Source organism: Tachysurus vachellii, chromosome 9 (genome assembly GCF_030014155.1).
Source record: "Tachysurus vachellii isolate PV-2020 chromosome 9, HZAU_Pvac_v1, whole genome shotgun sequence".
NCBI classification, from domain to species: Eukaryota; Metazoa; Chordata; class Actinopteri; order Siluriformes; family Bagridae; genus Tachysurus; species Tachysurus vachellii.
The window spans coordinates 15,676,299-15,691,195 of record NC_083468.1 but is presented as its reverse complement, the minus strand read 5'-3'; the positions used below and the strand labels follow the sequence as shown (position 1 = coordinate 15,691,195).

The window sequence follows — 14,897 nt, the reverse complement described above, 5'->3', positions numbered from 1 at the left end:
AGCCAATCAAAAAAAAGAGGCTACACAATAGCCAATCAGAAAATAGCACTATCTGGGTAAGATTTAACGCAACAACCAATGAAATAAAAAAAAAACATATTCATTAAAGAGGGTATTTTCGATAGTCGGTTTGAACAAAACCTCAACACGAAACAGCTTGTCTCTGGACGGGGACATTGTCCATAATCATGACCCTAAAAATGTCTGGGCTTGAGCCGAACTGTTTTAAATGGGAGCAACATTACAAATGATAAAGGAGTCCAAAAAGGCAACAAACACTTACAATAAACAACACCAGTCATAATCTCTCTCTCTCTCTCTCTCTCTCTCTCTCTCTCTCTCACACACACACACACACACACACACACACACAAACACACACACACACACACACACACACACACACACATTAATAAATGGAAATTAAACAAATACTTTGTATTTGGTTAAATCGTGGTCAGTGATCCTTACCAAACACATCAACTCCCCCATTTTTTTCCCTCCCCTTGTGGGCGGTGCTGGGGGGTGGGGGTGGGTGGGTGAGATGTCATGCTTGCCTGTCTTCAAAACTTGAGAGCCCTGCTTTTTACTTGTCAGTCATGCAGAGGTGATACAAACAGCTGGCAACCATGATTGTGATCAGTGTGCAAGCGGTGAAGACAGAATAACTTGAAGGTTATTCCATAGTAGGGGGAATTTTTTTAGGAAAAAACTTCCCCTGGAACTGATCTTGGACCTGCTGATAAAGGTCCTGCACATTTTGATCAAATCAATTATTGTAGATTAGAATTTTGTTTCAGGTACTGTGAGGTGAAACAATACACTGATTTATAGTTTTCTAGAATAATTTCATTGTGTAGGCAAATGTAGTGTAGGTAAACAAAAGGTAATTTGTACAGACCTTTTGTCTCTAGTAAGGACACTGGCTGTTGCATTATAATATCCATATAGCAGTGCAAGCTAGAGGTAAGCTTGAAGTTTTTCTGCATCCTTCAACAATGTTCTTTGCATTGCAATGTTTCTCAGATGGAAAAGATGATCTAAATGTTCTTCTATCTCATCAGAGATTTGCTAGACATGCACTACCTGGCTTTAGGACCAAGAAATGAAGTCATTTTTAAATGCAAATTTCATTATATCATCCAGAATACACTGACATGCATCAACTCTGAGAATAACAATAATATTTCTGAGGAACAGTGCTGTGTTTTGTTTAGACCTCAGGCATGAACTGAGAGTAGCAATTCAAACCCTAATAAAGACAAAAGCCTCACATAGAGGCGGGGCACACTGCAGGATGTGTTTATTTTCCTTCCACACAATATCCAGTTAAGCGTTCAGAGAGCTATGTACTTCTTTGCCAGCTTCAGAAGACTACCAGGCACTGGCGGGAGGGTACAATAAATATTAATACAACACAAATAAAGCTCTATATAGTCTCATGCTTTGGAGATCCTTGTTCATACTGATTTCCCTATGGTAACATTCCTCCTCACAAGGCTTCAGGATCAGCCTACTTAGTGCCCTTCATACAAGAAGTACTGTAAATCTGCTACAATATTCACAGCGCTCATACATATTGGAGGCTCATACTGCCATTGCCCTTCCATGTCCAAAATTTCATTTAAGCAGTGATTGATCACTTTTCCCCTTCTATTGCAGCATTTTTCCAGATGCTATGTATAACAAAGTACATTGCATAACAATGGACCACATTTCACCTCCAACTACCCATGATTTTCTGGCCTGACACAGCCACAGGCGCAACAGCTGTTGAAAAGTAGATTAAAAAACATTGGCAGGGAAAAACCTCCCGAGATGATATAAGGAAGAAAGGAAAGCAAAGTTTGAGAGGAACCAGTCTCTGGGTGACACCAGATAGTGTGATAATTAATTCATTTACCTTGTATAACCGTATACTATATGTTCAAAAAATGCTATTGTATAACCAGGAAATCTGATTCTAGTTTTAACTTGAAGTCAATCTTGTAACTGTTCACCAATGGAGACTTGAGTGCTAAACTGTTTGTGGCAATTGCAATCCAATCTCATCTCCATGGTTTCAAAGTACATGTAGTTCTATCCAAAGGAATAGCTCTCGGGTGATCCTGGTACCGTTATGCAGCCCCTGGGGACTGAGCCTTCTAGCTTCAGTCAGTTAGTCAACATTCTGTAGATTACAAGTCATTAGTACAAAATAGAATGGAGAAATGCTAATGTGTTGACACTATTATGAACTGATAATGCTTTCTCAGTGAGGGTTGAAGATTCAGAGCTATGACTCAGAGAGCTGGAGCAGCATGTCCCTGGAGTCTGCTGCCATTTTAGAACCTCATCACTTCCCTGCCTCCTTTCACACCAATATGTCAATGTGAGACTAAACTCCTTATCATGGAAAAAAACATTCCTGACTCATCGTTCTTTAGTCTGGCCTCAAAAATAGCATCACTGGATTATTTACATTATTAGATTCAAACATTTCTGGTAAACTAAGAAAATGAAGGGTGACAGTGACTGAGGCTTCATCAGAAACACCTAGATGTATGAAGTAGGGCATATTCAGAATTCAGCTCTACATTAACTGTTCTGGATGTGCTGAAAGCATCTAGATACCAGGTAGATAATATAACATGAGAAGTTCCGAGAACCTTTGAAACACATATCAAGTATTGCACTGGGTTGAAGACTGTATTATTTGTAGGAATTAATTACGGTCTAAGGTGAAAAGCTGTGACAGGCTAAAGACCAATGAAAGTAAGCTATTAAAAAATCTACCATAATTTCCTGTGAAATTCAGAAATCATAGATGAGTTTCAACGTCCCTTACTTGTTACCAGTAGAGGAGGGATGTCATTGTAGCTGAGAATCTAAATTCTCATGATGCACTCTAAATTATCTTTACTCTTTGCCGTTCCTGAAATATGGAAAGGTAAATGTAGTTTAATATTAAACAGATGCCCTTACATGAGAAAATTATATAAACTTACAGTACAGAGGCTTGTATGAGTATTCACCCCCTTCAACTTTTCCACATTTTGTATTGTAACAAGCTTGCAATAAAATCTTGAACTAGAAAGTTGAAGGAAAAAAGTCACATAAGATAATATAACCACAAACTATCTGTAAAACACACACAATTAACACAGAGAGAATGAGGAGAAGCTTCTTCCCGCAGGCCATTCGGAGTCTAAATCAGGAAACACCCAGGATCTAGTACTGGACCTCTCCCTCCATCTTCACTGTTTTTATGCACACCTTTTTTTGCACTGTCACTTTAACTCTGGACTGTTACTTTAACTCTGGACTTGCACAGCACAGTGCCACTTTATACACTCTATACACACCATACTGCAAATGGATACTTTAAGGACAATCATTAAAAAAAACATACACATTTATGTATATGTATATTTATGTATATGTATATACATTATTTTTTCACATATATTTTCATATTTTATATAGTTTTATATAGTTTATACTTTTTATTTATCTATCTCCTTTTGGTTTTGGTTTATTTTTTTATCCTAAATTGCATTCCTTTTTATGCTTATATACCGGGTAGATGAAAAAGCATTTCACTGCATGTCGTACAATGTATGTATGTACTGTATGTGTATGTGACAAATAAAATTTGATTTGATTTGATTTGACAATTGTTCCTGGATGCCCCAAAGTTCTTGGTGAACACATCTAAACAAACTGTATCATTCAGACCAAGATGTTATTAAACCAAGTCTGGAACAATTTTCTGGAAAAGAATCAATGTTTGATTATGAAAACAAAAAATAGCCCATTCTTTAAACATCCAACTGTGCACCATGTAATCTGTTATAAAACAACTGTGACTACCTAGAGAAGGCCCTCGATCAGAAGTTCATCATTGGGATAAGGGATAAGGTTTTAGTCAAGAGTAATGGAATACTTATACAAGACAATTCATATGTACATTAAATTCTTGGAATTTGGCAGACCCCCTTATCCAGAGTGACTTTTATCTCATTTTTCACAACTGAGCAATTTAGGATTAAGGTTCTTGCTCAGCACCCCAGCAGTGGCAACTTGATGGACCTGGGAATTGAACTTACAACCTTCTAATCAGCAGACCTTTACCACTGAGCTACCACATACCTTTCATTACTTCTAGAGCTTGTGTTTTTCTGCATCCAGTATAGAGTCATGTCACTGAAGAGGTTTTGTGTAAATGCTCTTATTACTTATTTACTTTTCCTGAGGAAGAACTGTAAAACATGTAAGATAAGTCCATGACAGTGATGATTAAATATATTGTGCCTATGTGATTGTGGCAACAGCTATTTTGGCCTGAGTCTCCAAGGCAGAATGATTTCAGGATGGAGCTCTAATCCTGGCCTGGTGATGCAGTAAAATGTCACACAGACTGGCATTGTGCTATGCCATTTTGCTTGAAGCCAAAGGATTTTAAGTCTACCTCCATTCTTGGCATCAACCCTGAAATAAGAGTGCTACTGCTCGTGTTAAATGAAGAACGACCTTTGTATATTCTCTGGTGAACTGTTGCTTTAGATCCCAGTACACTGAAATAATCTTGTTGTGAAGTAAATGCCTATTAAAGGAAACAGTTTAGAGCTTTCGTTAGAAATCTTCTAACATACAGTATTGTGGCATTTATGTCTTAAGTTATTCCTCAGAAAGCCACTGAAAGAGCATATTTGTGGTTGATTCTTGTAAGGGACCTCCACATTCCTTTAAGGCTCTCTGTTGCTATGTTGTTTTGTTGTTGTATCTAAGTGTAAGACAGGTCCAGGTTTCAGGCTGTGTATCAACGTTTGACTCCTCTTAAAGCTGCTAAACTTTCCCTACCAGATAATGTTGTGCATGGATCAGATTCTTATTCATGTAAGCAGGATAACAGCTGCAGCCCAGAAAAGCTCACCCATGCTTTCAAATTTAGCCAAAACCCGGTTGGAAACAGAGAATCCCAATTCATTGACACAGAGTTTCAGCATAATGCTCGATGTTTTATTGACCTACATAAAGTCCGAGTCAGGTTACCGTCCAAATTGGCTTCCTCCAAGTTTTCAGGTTTGTTCTCACCTCCCCAAAACCTGTGTGTAGATGTACAGGATAAGATGACATGCCCCTAGGTGTGAACATGAGTGTGCATGATGCATTATAATGTATTTGCATCCCATCCAATGTATATTGCCATTATTAGCCTAGTACACCTGTGATATGCTCCAGATTCACTGTGACCCTGACAGAATAAAACATTAACTAAAGATACAATACAAAAATCCAAAAAAGAAATGGAAGCCTACTTGTTTAGGAAATGCCACAATAATGGAAACATAGGAACACTGCTTTATAATTGCTTTCCTGTTGAAAAATTACATCATTCCTGCCTTGAGACCCAACTGAATAAAGTTTGTTCCATGTTTCCAAGGTTTTTCCTACGTTTTGGTCATTGAGAAAACACTGAACAGTAGGTACAGTATATTGTAGTGTTTTGGTTATCCATGATATAACGATATAATTCTAATCAGAGAATTTTTATTATTATTTTATTATTAATGTTTATTATTCCACTTCCATCTGTGTAAATATTTAATGGTAGATATTGGCAAATACAGCTAAAGTATCCTTATATCTTTGTTCACTCTCACCCCTTAGATAATGGGTAAATGTCATGAGTTAAGTACTGAGCTGGATGGTCTGTAAGTGGAAGTGGTGAGAAGAGTTTGGACTTTACAAGGCGAGTTTATTTGTGGAAACAAAGTACCCTGGATCGGTGCCCAATCTCAGTCAGCAGGCAGCCCTTCCACTAATGTCCCCAGTTGTGCACAAATACTTGAGATTAATGTAAGATCTACCATAATGTATTGTCTTGTACAATCATTCCCTTTTATAGCAGTACAGACATTTGTGAGAACCACAGCCGGGACAAAAGCTAACTTTTAAATACAATAGGTATAGTATGAGACTTTCCTCAACTTTTTGTTCTTCCTAAGAGATTTTGGCTTGGCTAGCAAACCACCTGGTCCACTTAGAAAATATTAATGTATGCTTAGATTTCTAATCAAACAAAGTTTTAAGACACTAACTCTGAAGCATACAGGATGATATGTGTTTATTTTAGTAGTAGCATGAATTAATAACCAGACAATGTGGAAGTGATGTGGAATAGAATTAATTAGGATTCTTGATGTAGAAATAAAAGTTAATGAAATAGAATGTAAGTATTGCATAAAAGGTAAAAAAGCACACTAGTAGAAGAGAAAAAAATCAGTTAACATTATCATCAAACATTATTATTATTATTATTATTATTATTATTATTATTATTATTATTATTATATTGTTGTTGTTATGTTGTTGTTGATGTTAATGTTGTTGGTGGTAATGCTGATGTTCCATTAACACTGGAAAAAAATAATGAAATTATTTTCGAAATGGTCTGAAGTTTCAAAAAGTTTAAATTAAGTTATTACATATCCAATACTAATAAAAAGCTTTAATAACACTGTCACCAGTGACAAATCAGGTGACAAAAATTAAGCCAAACAAAAAGCAAGTGATTCTAACATAATTAGTGTAATGTAAGTATTATAAGTAATATAAGTATTAATGTGAAAAAAAGAATCTTATCTTTATTTATTGAATAACTATAGTACAGTAGATTTATTTAATGTTGCAAATAATATAGTTCATTAACACATGTTCCTGATACCCACACATAAACAACACTTTAGGACATGTTATTAGAAAACTCCAAAGAAGCTCATTGGAGCTTCACTCACTCACTCTTTCATTCTCGCTCCCTTTATTAAAACCACGTGAAGCATGAGTAAGGGTCCCAAAATACACTGGTTATGCAAACATGCTATTAGACACCACCCCAGTGACCACTAGTCTCACACTGTTGATTTTTAAGAGTAGTTTGATTTTTCACACATGCCTGGACAAGTGGCAAGGCTCTAATGTTAGAAGTTCTGGGGGCTGGATCAGTAAATTCCATGCTAATGTTATTTAAGGATTAAAGGCCCTAGGAAGGACAGGAAGGATAGTCTGAAATCTCTGGTACTCACAGAGCCAAATCAATCAATTCAGATTTCAACAGTGTTTATTTTACCATGTAATTAACAGTTTTATTGAGTGTCTGATCAATTACACAATTGTGCTAAACCGGGAATAGGCATATAAAAAACAGGCATCGTTTTAGTCTTAGTTTTATTAATATAAAATATATTTGAATGTATATCTGCGGACCATAATAATTTGAAAATGTGGTAAAGCAAAACAGTTTCATCATAAACATAAATGATGACAGTGCAAATACTATAGAGTACATTGTAGATCAAAAAATATTTGTTAAATGTAAAATGTAAAAATTAAGGTAAAGGAAGTTAAAAAGCAGAAATACAAAGCAGTGATTTGAGCAATGAATGCAGTATGTGCCATCTAAAGTATCTGTACTTTTGTTAAAATTATTTGTGTAGTGTTACCAGAGACAACCATATTCTATAATCAGTTATATTGAATGTTCTTTTATTAACTTCAGTAAATTTTATAACATGCCATTCCCAAGCCAAGACATATAATAAATGTGACTAATTCTTTCAGGCTTACACAGAAAACATCCACACCAAATGAGTCTAAATTCATTAATTGACTGTATTAATTCCAAATCTGTTTGCATAGAAAGAAAACATTTAAGTCACTGATATATGCAGCTTTCTATATGTATTGTAAAAACAATGACAGTAATGAGCATTTCTCCATACCTGATTATATAATAGGAGTTTTTATTTGGATATCATTTATGGGTGGGTTTATCTGGATATCAGTTAGTCTTCCTGGAAGCTGTCAAGATAAACAGTAGCTATTCTTTTCTCCTGGCAGACCTTTAATGAGGGGTCAGTCTTCTGTTCCTGAAGGACCTTTTGCACACTGGCTCCATTTTCTTTTTGATCTTGCAAATCCATCCCTTCTATGCCTGTTACAGATGCACTGTTGTTAATATCCATTTGGAACGTGAAGGATCTCTCATTAGGCCCCAGCCTGATGACCTTCTCTGTCTTATTATTTTCACTGGCTGAGCACAAACCTTCAGTTTCTTCAAGGCTGGCCATCCAGGGCATTTTCTCTTTTTGGACCTCTTCACTGGAGAGTCTGATGGTATACTCACTACCAGCTCCAGTACTGTGTGCCTGATGGAGGTCAGAGCTGGAGGACTGCTGTGCTGCCATCACCTGTTCTGGTGAAAGGTCATCTACCTCATCTTGCAGCAATCCAGAATCCTCCAGACACTGGGAAATATTAAGCTCTGCCACAAAGGTCATTTTTCCATTGTCTGGGGGTTGTTGCACCTTCTGAAAGTTAACAGACAGGTTCTCAGAACTCTGACCAGCTTTGGAGAAAGAAACAAGCTCTTCTTTTAGAGCACCAGAGACAGTGCCCTCCAGCTGCTCCAGAGCTCCCATTAGCTGTTCTCTGGGATTCAATGACTCTTCTTTCAGTATCTCCAGCATGGACTCTTGTACTTGGGGAGAAACATGCACCTCCTCTTCAATAATACACTCTGGAATTCCAGTGATGTCTCTTTTGATATATTCAGGTGACTCCCTGTTTTTGTCCCCTTCATGAAAGTACATCCTACTTGTAGGCAAACCTTCATCCTGGTAGTATCGCTCATCTGAAAGGTCTTCAACCGCACCATAATGTCCATAAGACATAAATCCTCCACCCTCCTCTGATTCAGACACGTTGTCTTCAGGAGTGGAAACAAAGTATTCTTGTGTTTCTTGGCCCTGAGAACAGTATGGGAGGCTCTCATCTCTGGACATTTCCTGCACCTGCACAAATCCACTCTTGCTATACTCTGAGGCTTTCACAGACTCATCAGTGTTTTCATGTCGTTTAGCTGGCTGAGGTTCATTCTCTGGTTCTTCAATGTGAAAGAACATTGATGAAGTTTGGGAGTAAGGCTTGAATTTAACCTCTACAATATCCTCAGTTTCAGCTTTCCCTTCATCACTAGGAGATTCCAGTGGTGTCTCCATTATCTCTACTTTAACCGACTTGTTTTCTAAGCTTTCATTTTCAAGACCAAGACGTAGGAGGTTATGAATCATATTTCCTGTTGGGGTTCCTTCAATATCCTCAAGCGAGACTTTATGTATCCCCTTGCTAAGGAGTTCCTCAAGAGCTGAGTTATCTGACACATCCAGGTCCTCTTCCACTTTTGACTGTAGGACTATCTGAGTCTTGGTGCTTCCATCCTCTTGCTCTGTTTTCTCTACATGGTATGTGATCTTGGAGTCAGCAGATGAACTGATCTTTGTATCAAAGCCAGCAGGCTTTATGACCTTTTCTATAATTTCTTCCATGGAAACTGAGTCCAAAACCTTTTCCTCACCTGCAAATACCTTTGATTGCACATTACCAGAATCTTTCAAACTTTTCTCATCTTCTTGACTGAATGCCTTCTGCTGGATAAATGGAGGTTGCACTGTTGCCTTGGCATGATCTCCTTCTGCCCTCTCATCTTTTCTTTCATAATTCTTATCAACAACTATCTGAGCAGGTTCTGCATCAGTGTTCAGGCTCATCATCGGTGGTGCCACAACTTTCACTGATTTTATTTCTACTGTTGAAGAGGTGGTAGGGAATAATTTGGTTTGTATTTCTGACTGGAAAATATCAGGTGAACTCCTTGGTGGGCTTTTGGACACACCTTTGATGATCACTGTCTGTTCCTCCATCACTTTTTTGCCAGTCTTATTAGCAGAGACAACGGGTTTGGTTGCACTTGGTGTACTTGAAGCCTGTTTTGCTTTGGTGAATGAAACCATGTCTCTTCTTGCAGCAGGACTCTGTTGGGCATGGTTTGAAACAGTGATAGGCAAAATCCTGGAGGTTTTGTGGGAATCGAACTGACTAGATACAGTGGATGTTCTCATGCTGGAAACAGGTTCCATCTTCCATACATCATACTCTATTAAATTCCTTCTCACTTCTGGCCGACTGGCTGCCATGGCGGAGCCTCTTGGTGTGTAAGGATGGGCTGGCAATTTGATATCTGCCAGAGAGAAAATGCAAAGTTTAGCATTTTAAAATTTTTAAAATGATCCTTTAGTGTAATTGAATGTAGTAAAACTTAGTCCACAGTACCTATAATTCTCTCTCTTGAATACTGGTCAGACCTCATTTGAGCATGTTTACCTTCACCTTCTAGGAGTGCCCTAGGAAGCATAAAATCAAGGGTTAGGAGTTTTCCGTGTACGAAATATTAGTTAAACCATTTGGGTTATTTCTTTCACCTGTCTTCAGTATGCTGACCACCTTGCTGAGTCATCACCAAACAAAACCTTAAACTGAAAGCAATACAAGATACATACACGGACCTTCCCAAAGATTTATGTGACTAATTAAAGATAGACTTCGCCATACCATTGTATTCCTCTTTTTGTGAAACCTACCTTAACACTGCTAGAGTAAAACTTTGAAAATACAGTTCAGTACAGTCCCAGTGGACGTTCCCTCCAGAGCTGCTGAATGACCAAACTAAAAATAACAACCACAACGTGCTCTGTTTTCATTATAGCTCAGAATGTGACGCTGTGACAGACAAAGAGAAAGAGTTGTTGGCATTCTCTACTGCATTGCCAATGAAGACATTATAAATATTCCACTGCCAGATATTTTACAAATAAGAAAGTAGGCTGAAAAACATGGAACATTTTGCAGAATCATGGCAAGAAAAAACTCAAGCGAAGGATTCAAACACAAGCAAATAAGGGCAATGGTGATAGGAGGAACAACTCACTGGAGCCTTCTATAAAAGGCCTGGTAGTCACTTTGTGTACATGACAGGGAGGTGAGAAGATGTGCCTGTCTGAATCCCAGCCTAGTTATATTACTAACCTGGATATTGTTTATAAGTTTATAATATATATATGGCATTGTTTATCTACATAATACCCAAAATATAATACATAGTTTGAAGTCACTATAGCTATATACTCCAGCTAGTTCAGACACCTTCAGGTCCTTGTACAGAAGAATATATATAGTTGTTGTGTTACATGCCTTTGCAAGAACTACAACCTTCATGTAAACATAATTGATAATTACCTTGTTTGCTCTAATGCTATATAGATTCAACCCCACAGTCATTCAAAATCGTGTTAAAGCTCCTTAATCACAGAGTGAAGATGAATCTCTGCCAAAAGGACAGGCAGAATTTGCTCTGCAGTTCCACTGATTAAAAATACACTCTAAGAGCTAAATCAGGACAGAGAGGAGTCTGTTTGGCCATCAACACTAAAAGTTATCTCAGAGATACTTGGTAGTTATGACATGGCAAGGCAAGGCAAGGCATAACAAGGCATTTTGTGTACAGTGTTAGACACACTGTAAAAACAGAGTTTGATAAATGAAATAAGCAGTCCTTTGACAATATTTAACAACAGATCCTGGTTTTAAACTTTCAACAGAAGCTGATTTTTAAATATGGCCCTAACCCAAAAAGCATAACTTATTTTGCTATACATATTTAATATTTACTTTATAATGACTATTGACGTTTACTAAATGTTGTAATTTTGCCTAAATAGATCTGTATCTCAATAAATAAATGCATATTTTAAACTTTATTCTGTAGTTTTGTGCTTCTGGTACATTAGGTAGAGAAAATAAGACACAAAAGGTTAAAAAGACATTTATTGTATGGTTGCTGAATGGTGTTAAAGGTGTCCAATCTTATACACAAAGGGCCACTGTGGGTGCAGGTTCACCCAAACCTATCAGAACTCTGCTTGCTGCATTTCCTGCTGGAACATTAGGGGGTGAACCGGCAGCTTGTTTTGTCACGTTTCTTAGTGTTGTTTTCATGTGTCTGTTTCCCACCTGTTCTCACCTGAATCTAACTTCCCTGCCTATTTATCCTCTTTGCGTTGCATGTTGCCTTGCAGAGTGCTGGTCTTTGTATTTCCCTATTTTTTGCCATGCCTTGCATCACCTTTTTTGTGTTTTTTTTTCCTGCAGATGTGTCATGTTATTTTGTTAATAAATCATGTTGTATTGTTATCTTTTATTATGGTCTGGTTTTTATCCTCACCATGGCAAATGCCATCTTTGGCAAAACCAACCCTCTCTAGATCAGACTGTGTCAGGACTCTGCCTGGACTTTGGCCATGTGCCTTTTGTTTATGTTTCATGTTCACGTGTCTGCCCCGCCCTTGTCTTTTCTGCCCCGCCTCTGCACACCTGTCCCTTGTGTATAATGATTATTTGTATTATTTAATTGAGCCGCGTTGCTTCGTGCAGCGCGGAATCCTATTGTCTCCTGTCGTCGTCATGTCTGTGTCCTGTTTTGTGTCTTTTAGTTATTGTCTCCTGTCGTCGTCATGTCTGGTTATGTCTGTGTCCTGTTTCGTGTTTCTTTAATTTATTAAATCCCCGTTTTTGTTAAGCTGTCCTGCGTTTGGGTCCGTTTTTACCCCCGCGTCTTTGACAGACTGGACACCTTACATTATAGGTTTTGAGTTAGAATCTTTTTTCTAAGAGTATATATTACTATGGACAGTATCTCTACCTGTATGCAGCCACTTCCATGCCAAGTCCCATTTTGACCTGTAGGAGGTCATGATGATCCTTTAGCTTTTCTGAAATGTTGTTGGCCAGAAGCATACGCTCTTGTTCCAGTTCTTCAACAATTATCTGTGGAAGACAAATGTTACTTCATTATTCTAGCCTGCTGCTGCTAAAACCATTATAAGTACAACCACCTTGAGCATCCTTGCTCCTGAATTCTAAACTTATGGTGCAGTGATGTAGACAAAACTGGTTAGTGAATGTATTATTTGATATGACATATTGGTATTGCTGTGCTTTTCTAATAACATACTATTCATTTTATGGATTATCATGGGCTATCAAAAGAATGCCCAAAGATACTTCCTGTTGTGATGATGCACCTGTTGAGGATCTTTTGCAACACCCTACTCCATTACACTGCAATTGCTCCATTTAAAGCATGAAGCCTGGTGACTGGCTTATAGCCACTTGCCTAAAGTAGGTCACTAAATGATTAGTCAAGCTCATCTAGCCCACAAGATGCCATAGTAACCTTTAAATCCTCTCCTGTTGTGAAGGTTGTCAAAGCAGTCTGGTTCGACACTGCTATACATACAGTGATAAGTACACTCTTATGTCTTCTTTAGTTACCTATGTTGAACCTTCCTTAAATACACATTTAGAAAATAAAATTTTCAGTAGTTATTTAAAAGTTCCTTTGATAATTCAATGGATATAGGTTCAACTTGGAACTCCTTCTAATAGAAAAACAGTGTTGTATGGTTTAGCCTTCCCCAGACTCTAAACATCTGACAGTGCTAGTAAGTGAATATGTTAAGAAGTGTGGTGAGTGCAGATCTTAAAGAGATGTTATTGCCTTGCTGCCTGTATAGCACAAGCACGACTCATTCTGTTTATTTATAAACTGAATAATCATCTGCTTAGAAAGTTCCCCTGAGAGCAATCTTAAGACAAACATTTAGGTCTGATACATGATGGATATAATGCACATAGAGATCAACGTGACCTAATGCTTGACTGAGAGCTCCACTGTGGCATGGTCAACAATTGTTGTCCAAATACTTTAACATGCATTTGAGAGATTCTAGCATATTATGTTTAATTTGAAAACATCTCATAGGGGTGTGGGTATTTTTTTTTTAAAAAAAGTGTTAGCCTAGAATGTTTAAGAGTGTGGTTGGTTTTCAACTGAGGGGGTGTGGTCATATTAGCCCCAGAAAGACCATTAACAACAACAACAACAACAATGACAACAACAACAACAACAACAATAATAATAATAATGATTTCACACACCTGATATTGTCTAACATCTTTTGTAAACTTTTCTTGCATGCCCATGAGATGCTCCTCGAGCTCCAGCTGTATCTGGCTGTGTTTCTCCATTTGCACCTGCAGCTTGTTCAGCTCTAAAGCGTACCCCACCTTCTCTCTTCTGATATCTTCAAGCCTCGCCTGATCTGCTTTTATAGATTCTTCCATCTTCTCAACCTCCTGTCGATACATTTCAAATGTTTCCATCCAACTTTCAGACAGGCTCAGCGCATAATCCTGGATCTCCTCTGTAGTAAACGCTGATGGCCCGCTGTACGTCCGAGTGACAACAGGTAAGACCCGGGTGTGAAGCTGGTTCCTAAGGTGCGCCACCTCGTTCCTATGCGCATCATGCAAAAGCGCGCATTCATTTTGCAGTTGAATCAGACGTTCCTCTAACGCACGGTTGGTCTGAAGAGCATGGCGGAGCTGCTTTTCACAACCTTTCAGCTCACCATCGAGACCTTTACTAAGTGCAGTCTCATCGGAGCGCATGGCCTGGAGCATCTGAAGTTCTATGCGCATCTTCTCTCGCTCCATCTCCGCTCTGGATTTTTCCAAAGACAGTTGTTCTACCAGCCTTCTCATTTCTCTCAGCTCTTCCATGCGTGTTTCTTCCCATTCTGTAGTCCTGTGATGCCTGATAGTGTTTATTTCCGCTAGCAGGCGAGCGTTTTCTTGCTCTAACAGCTTCGCTCTGTACAGATACTGCATAAGCCTCTGATTCAGTTCCTGAAGCTGAAGCTTTTCGCCCTCGAACGACTTCTTAAACTGAAACATGTTCCTAGTGAGTCCGTGAATCGGCGTGTTGAATTAAAAAATGAAAAAGGAAACTATTCCCTCGTTATTAGTGGCAAGTGCGTAGGACGCGCAGTGCTGCTGTGAGGTTAAGCAGACTTTCCAGGTGCAGAAGGGAGGCGCGCAATAATGATGATGATCCAGTCTCCAGAGACAGATGTGAAGAACACTTCAGGAGCACTGCGACTGGGATCTGGCTCTCCCAT

General features: G+C 38.3%; 1 protein-coding gene across 1 annotated transcript; it reads right to left on the bottom strand.

Moving 5' to 3' along the window:
* Positions 1 to 7,084: 7,084 nt before the first annotated feature.
* On the bottom strand, positions 7,085 to 14,681 carry synm (synemin, intermediate filament protein). The gene is made up of 4 exons (XM_060877890.1): positions 13,876 to 14,681; positions 12,578 to 12,702; positions 10,153 to 10,223; positions 7,085 to 10,060 (listed from the first exon to the last, which is right to left on the bottom strand). Exons 1-4 carry the CDS (start codon positions 14,671 to 14,673, stop codon positions 7,827 to 7,829), a joined length of 3,228 nt encoding a protein of 1,075 aa, XP_060733873.1. The 5' UTR covers positions 14,674 to 14,681; the 3' UTR covers positions 7,085 to 7,826.
* Between the last annotated feature and the right edge of the window lie 216 nt (positions 14,682 to 14,897).

Bases quoted from the DNA above. Each gene is read 5' to 3' on its own strand.
- synm (XM_060877890.1), bottom strand. From the start codon at position 14,673: ATGTTTCAGTTTAAGAAGTCGTTCGAGGGCGAAAAGCTTCAGCTTCAG. The intron at 12,703-13,875 runs GTGTGTGAAATC...TGTCTTCCACAG, and splicing joins AAGATGTTAGACAATATCAG to ATAATTGTTGAAGAACTGGA. The intron at 10,224-12,577 runs GTAGAGATACTG...TATGCTTCCTAG, and splicing joins ATGGAAGTGGCTGCATACAG to GGCACTCCTAGAAGGTGAAG.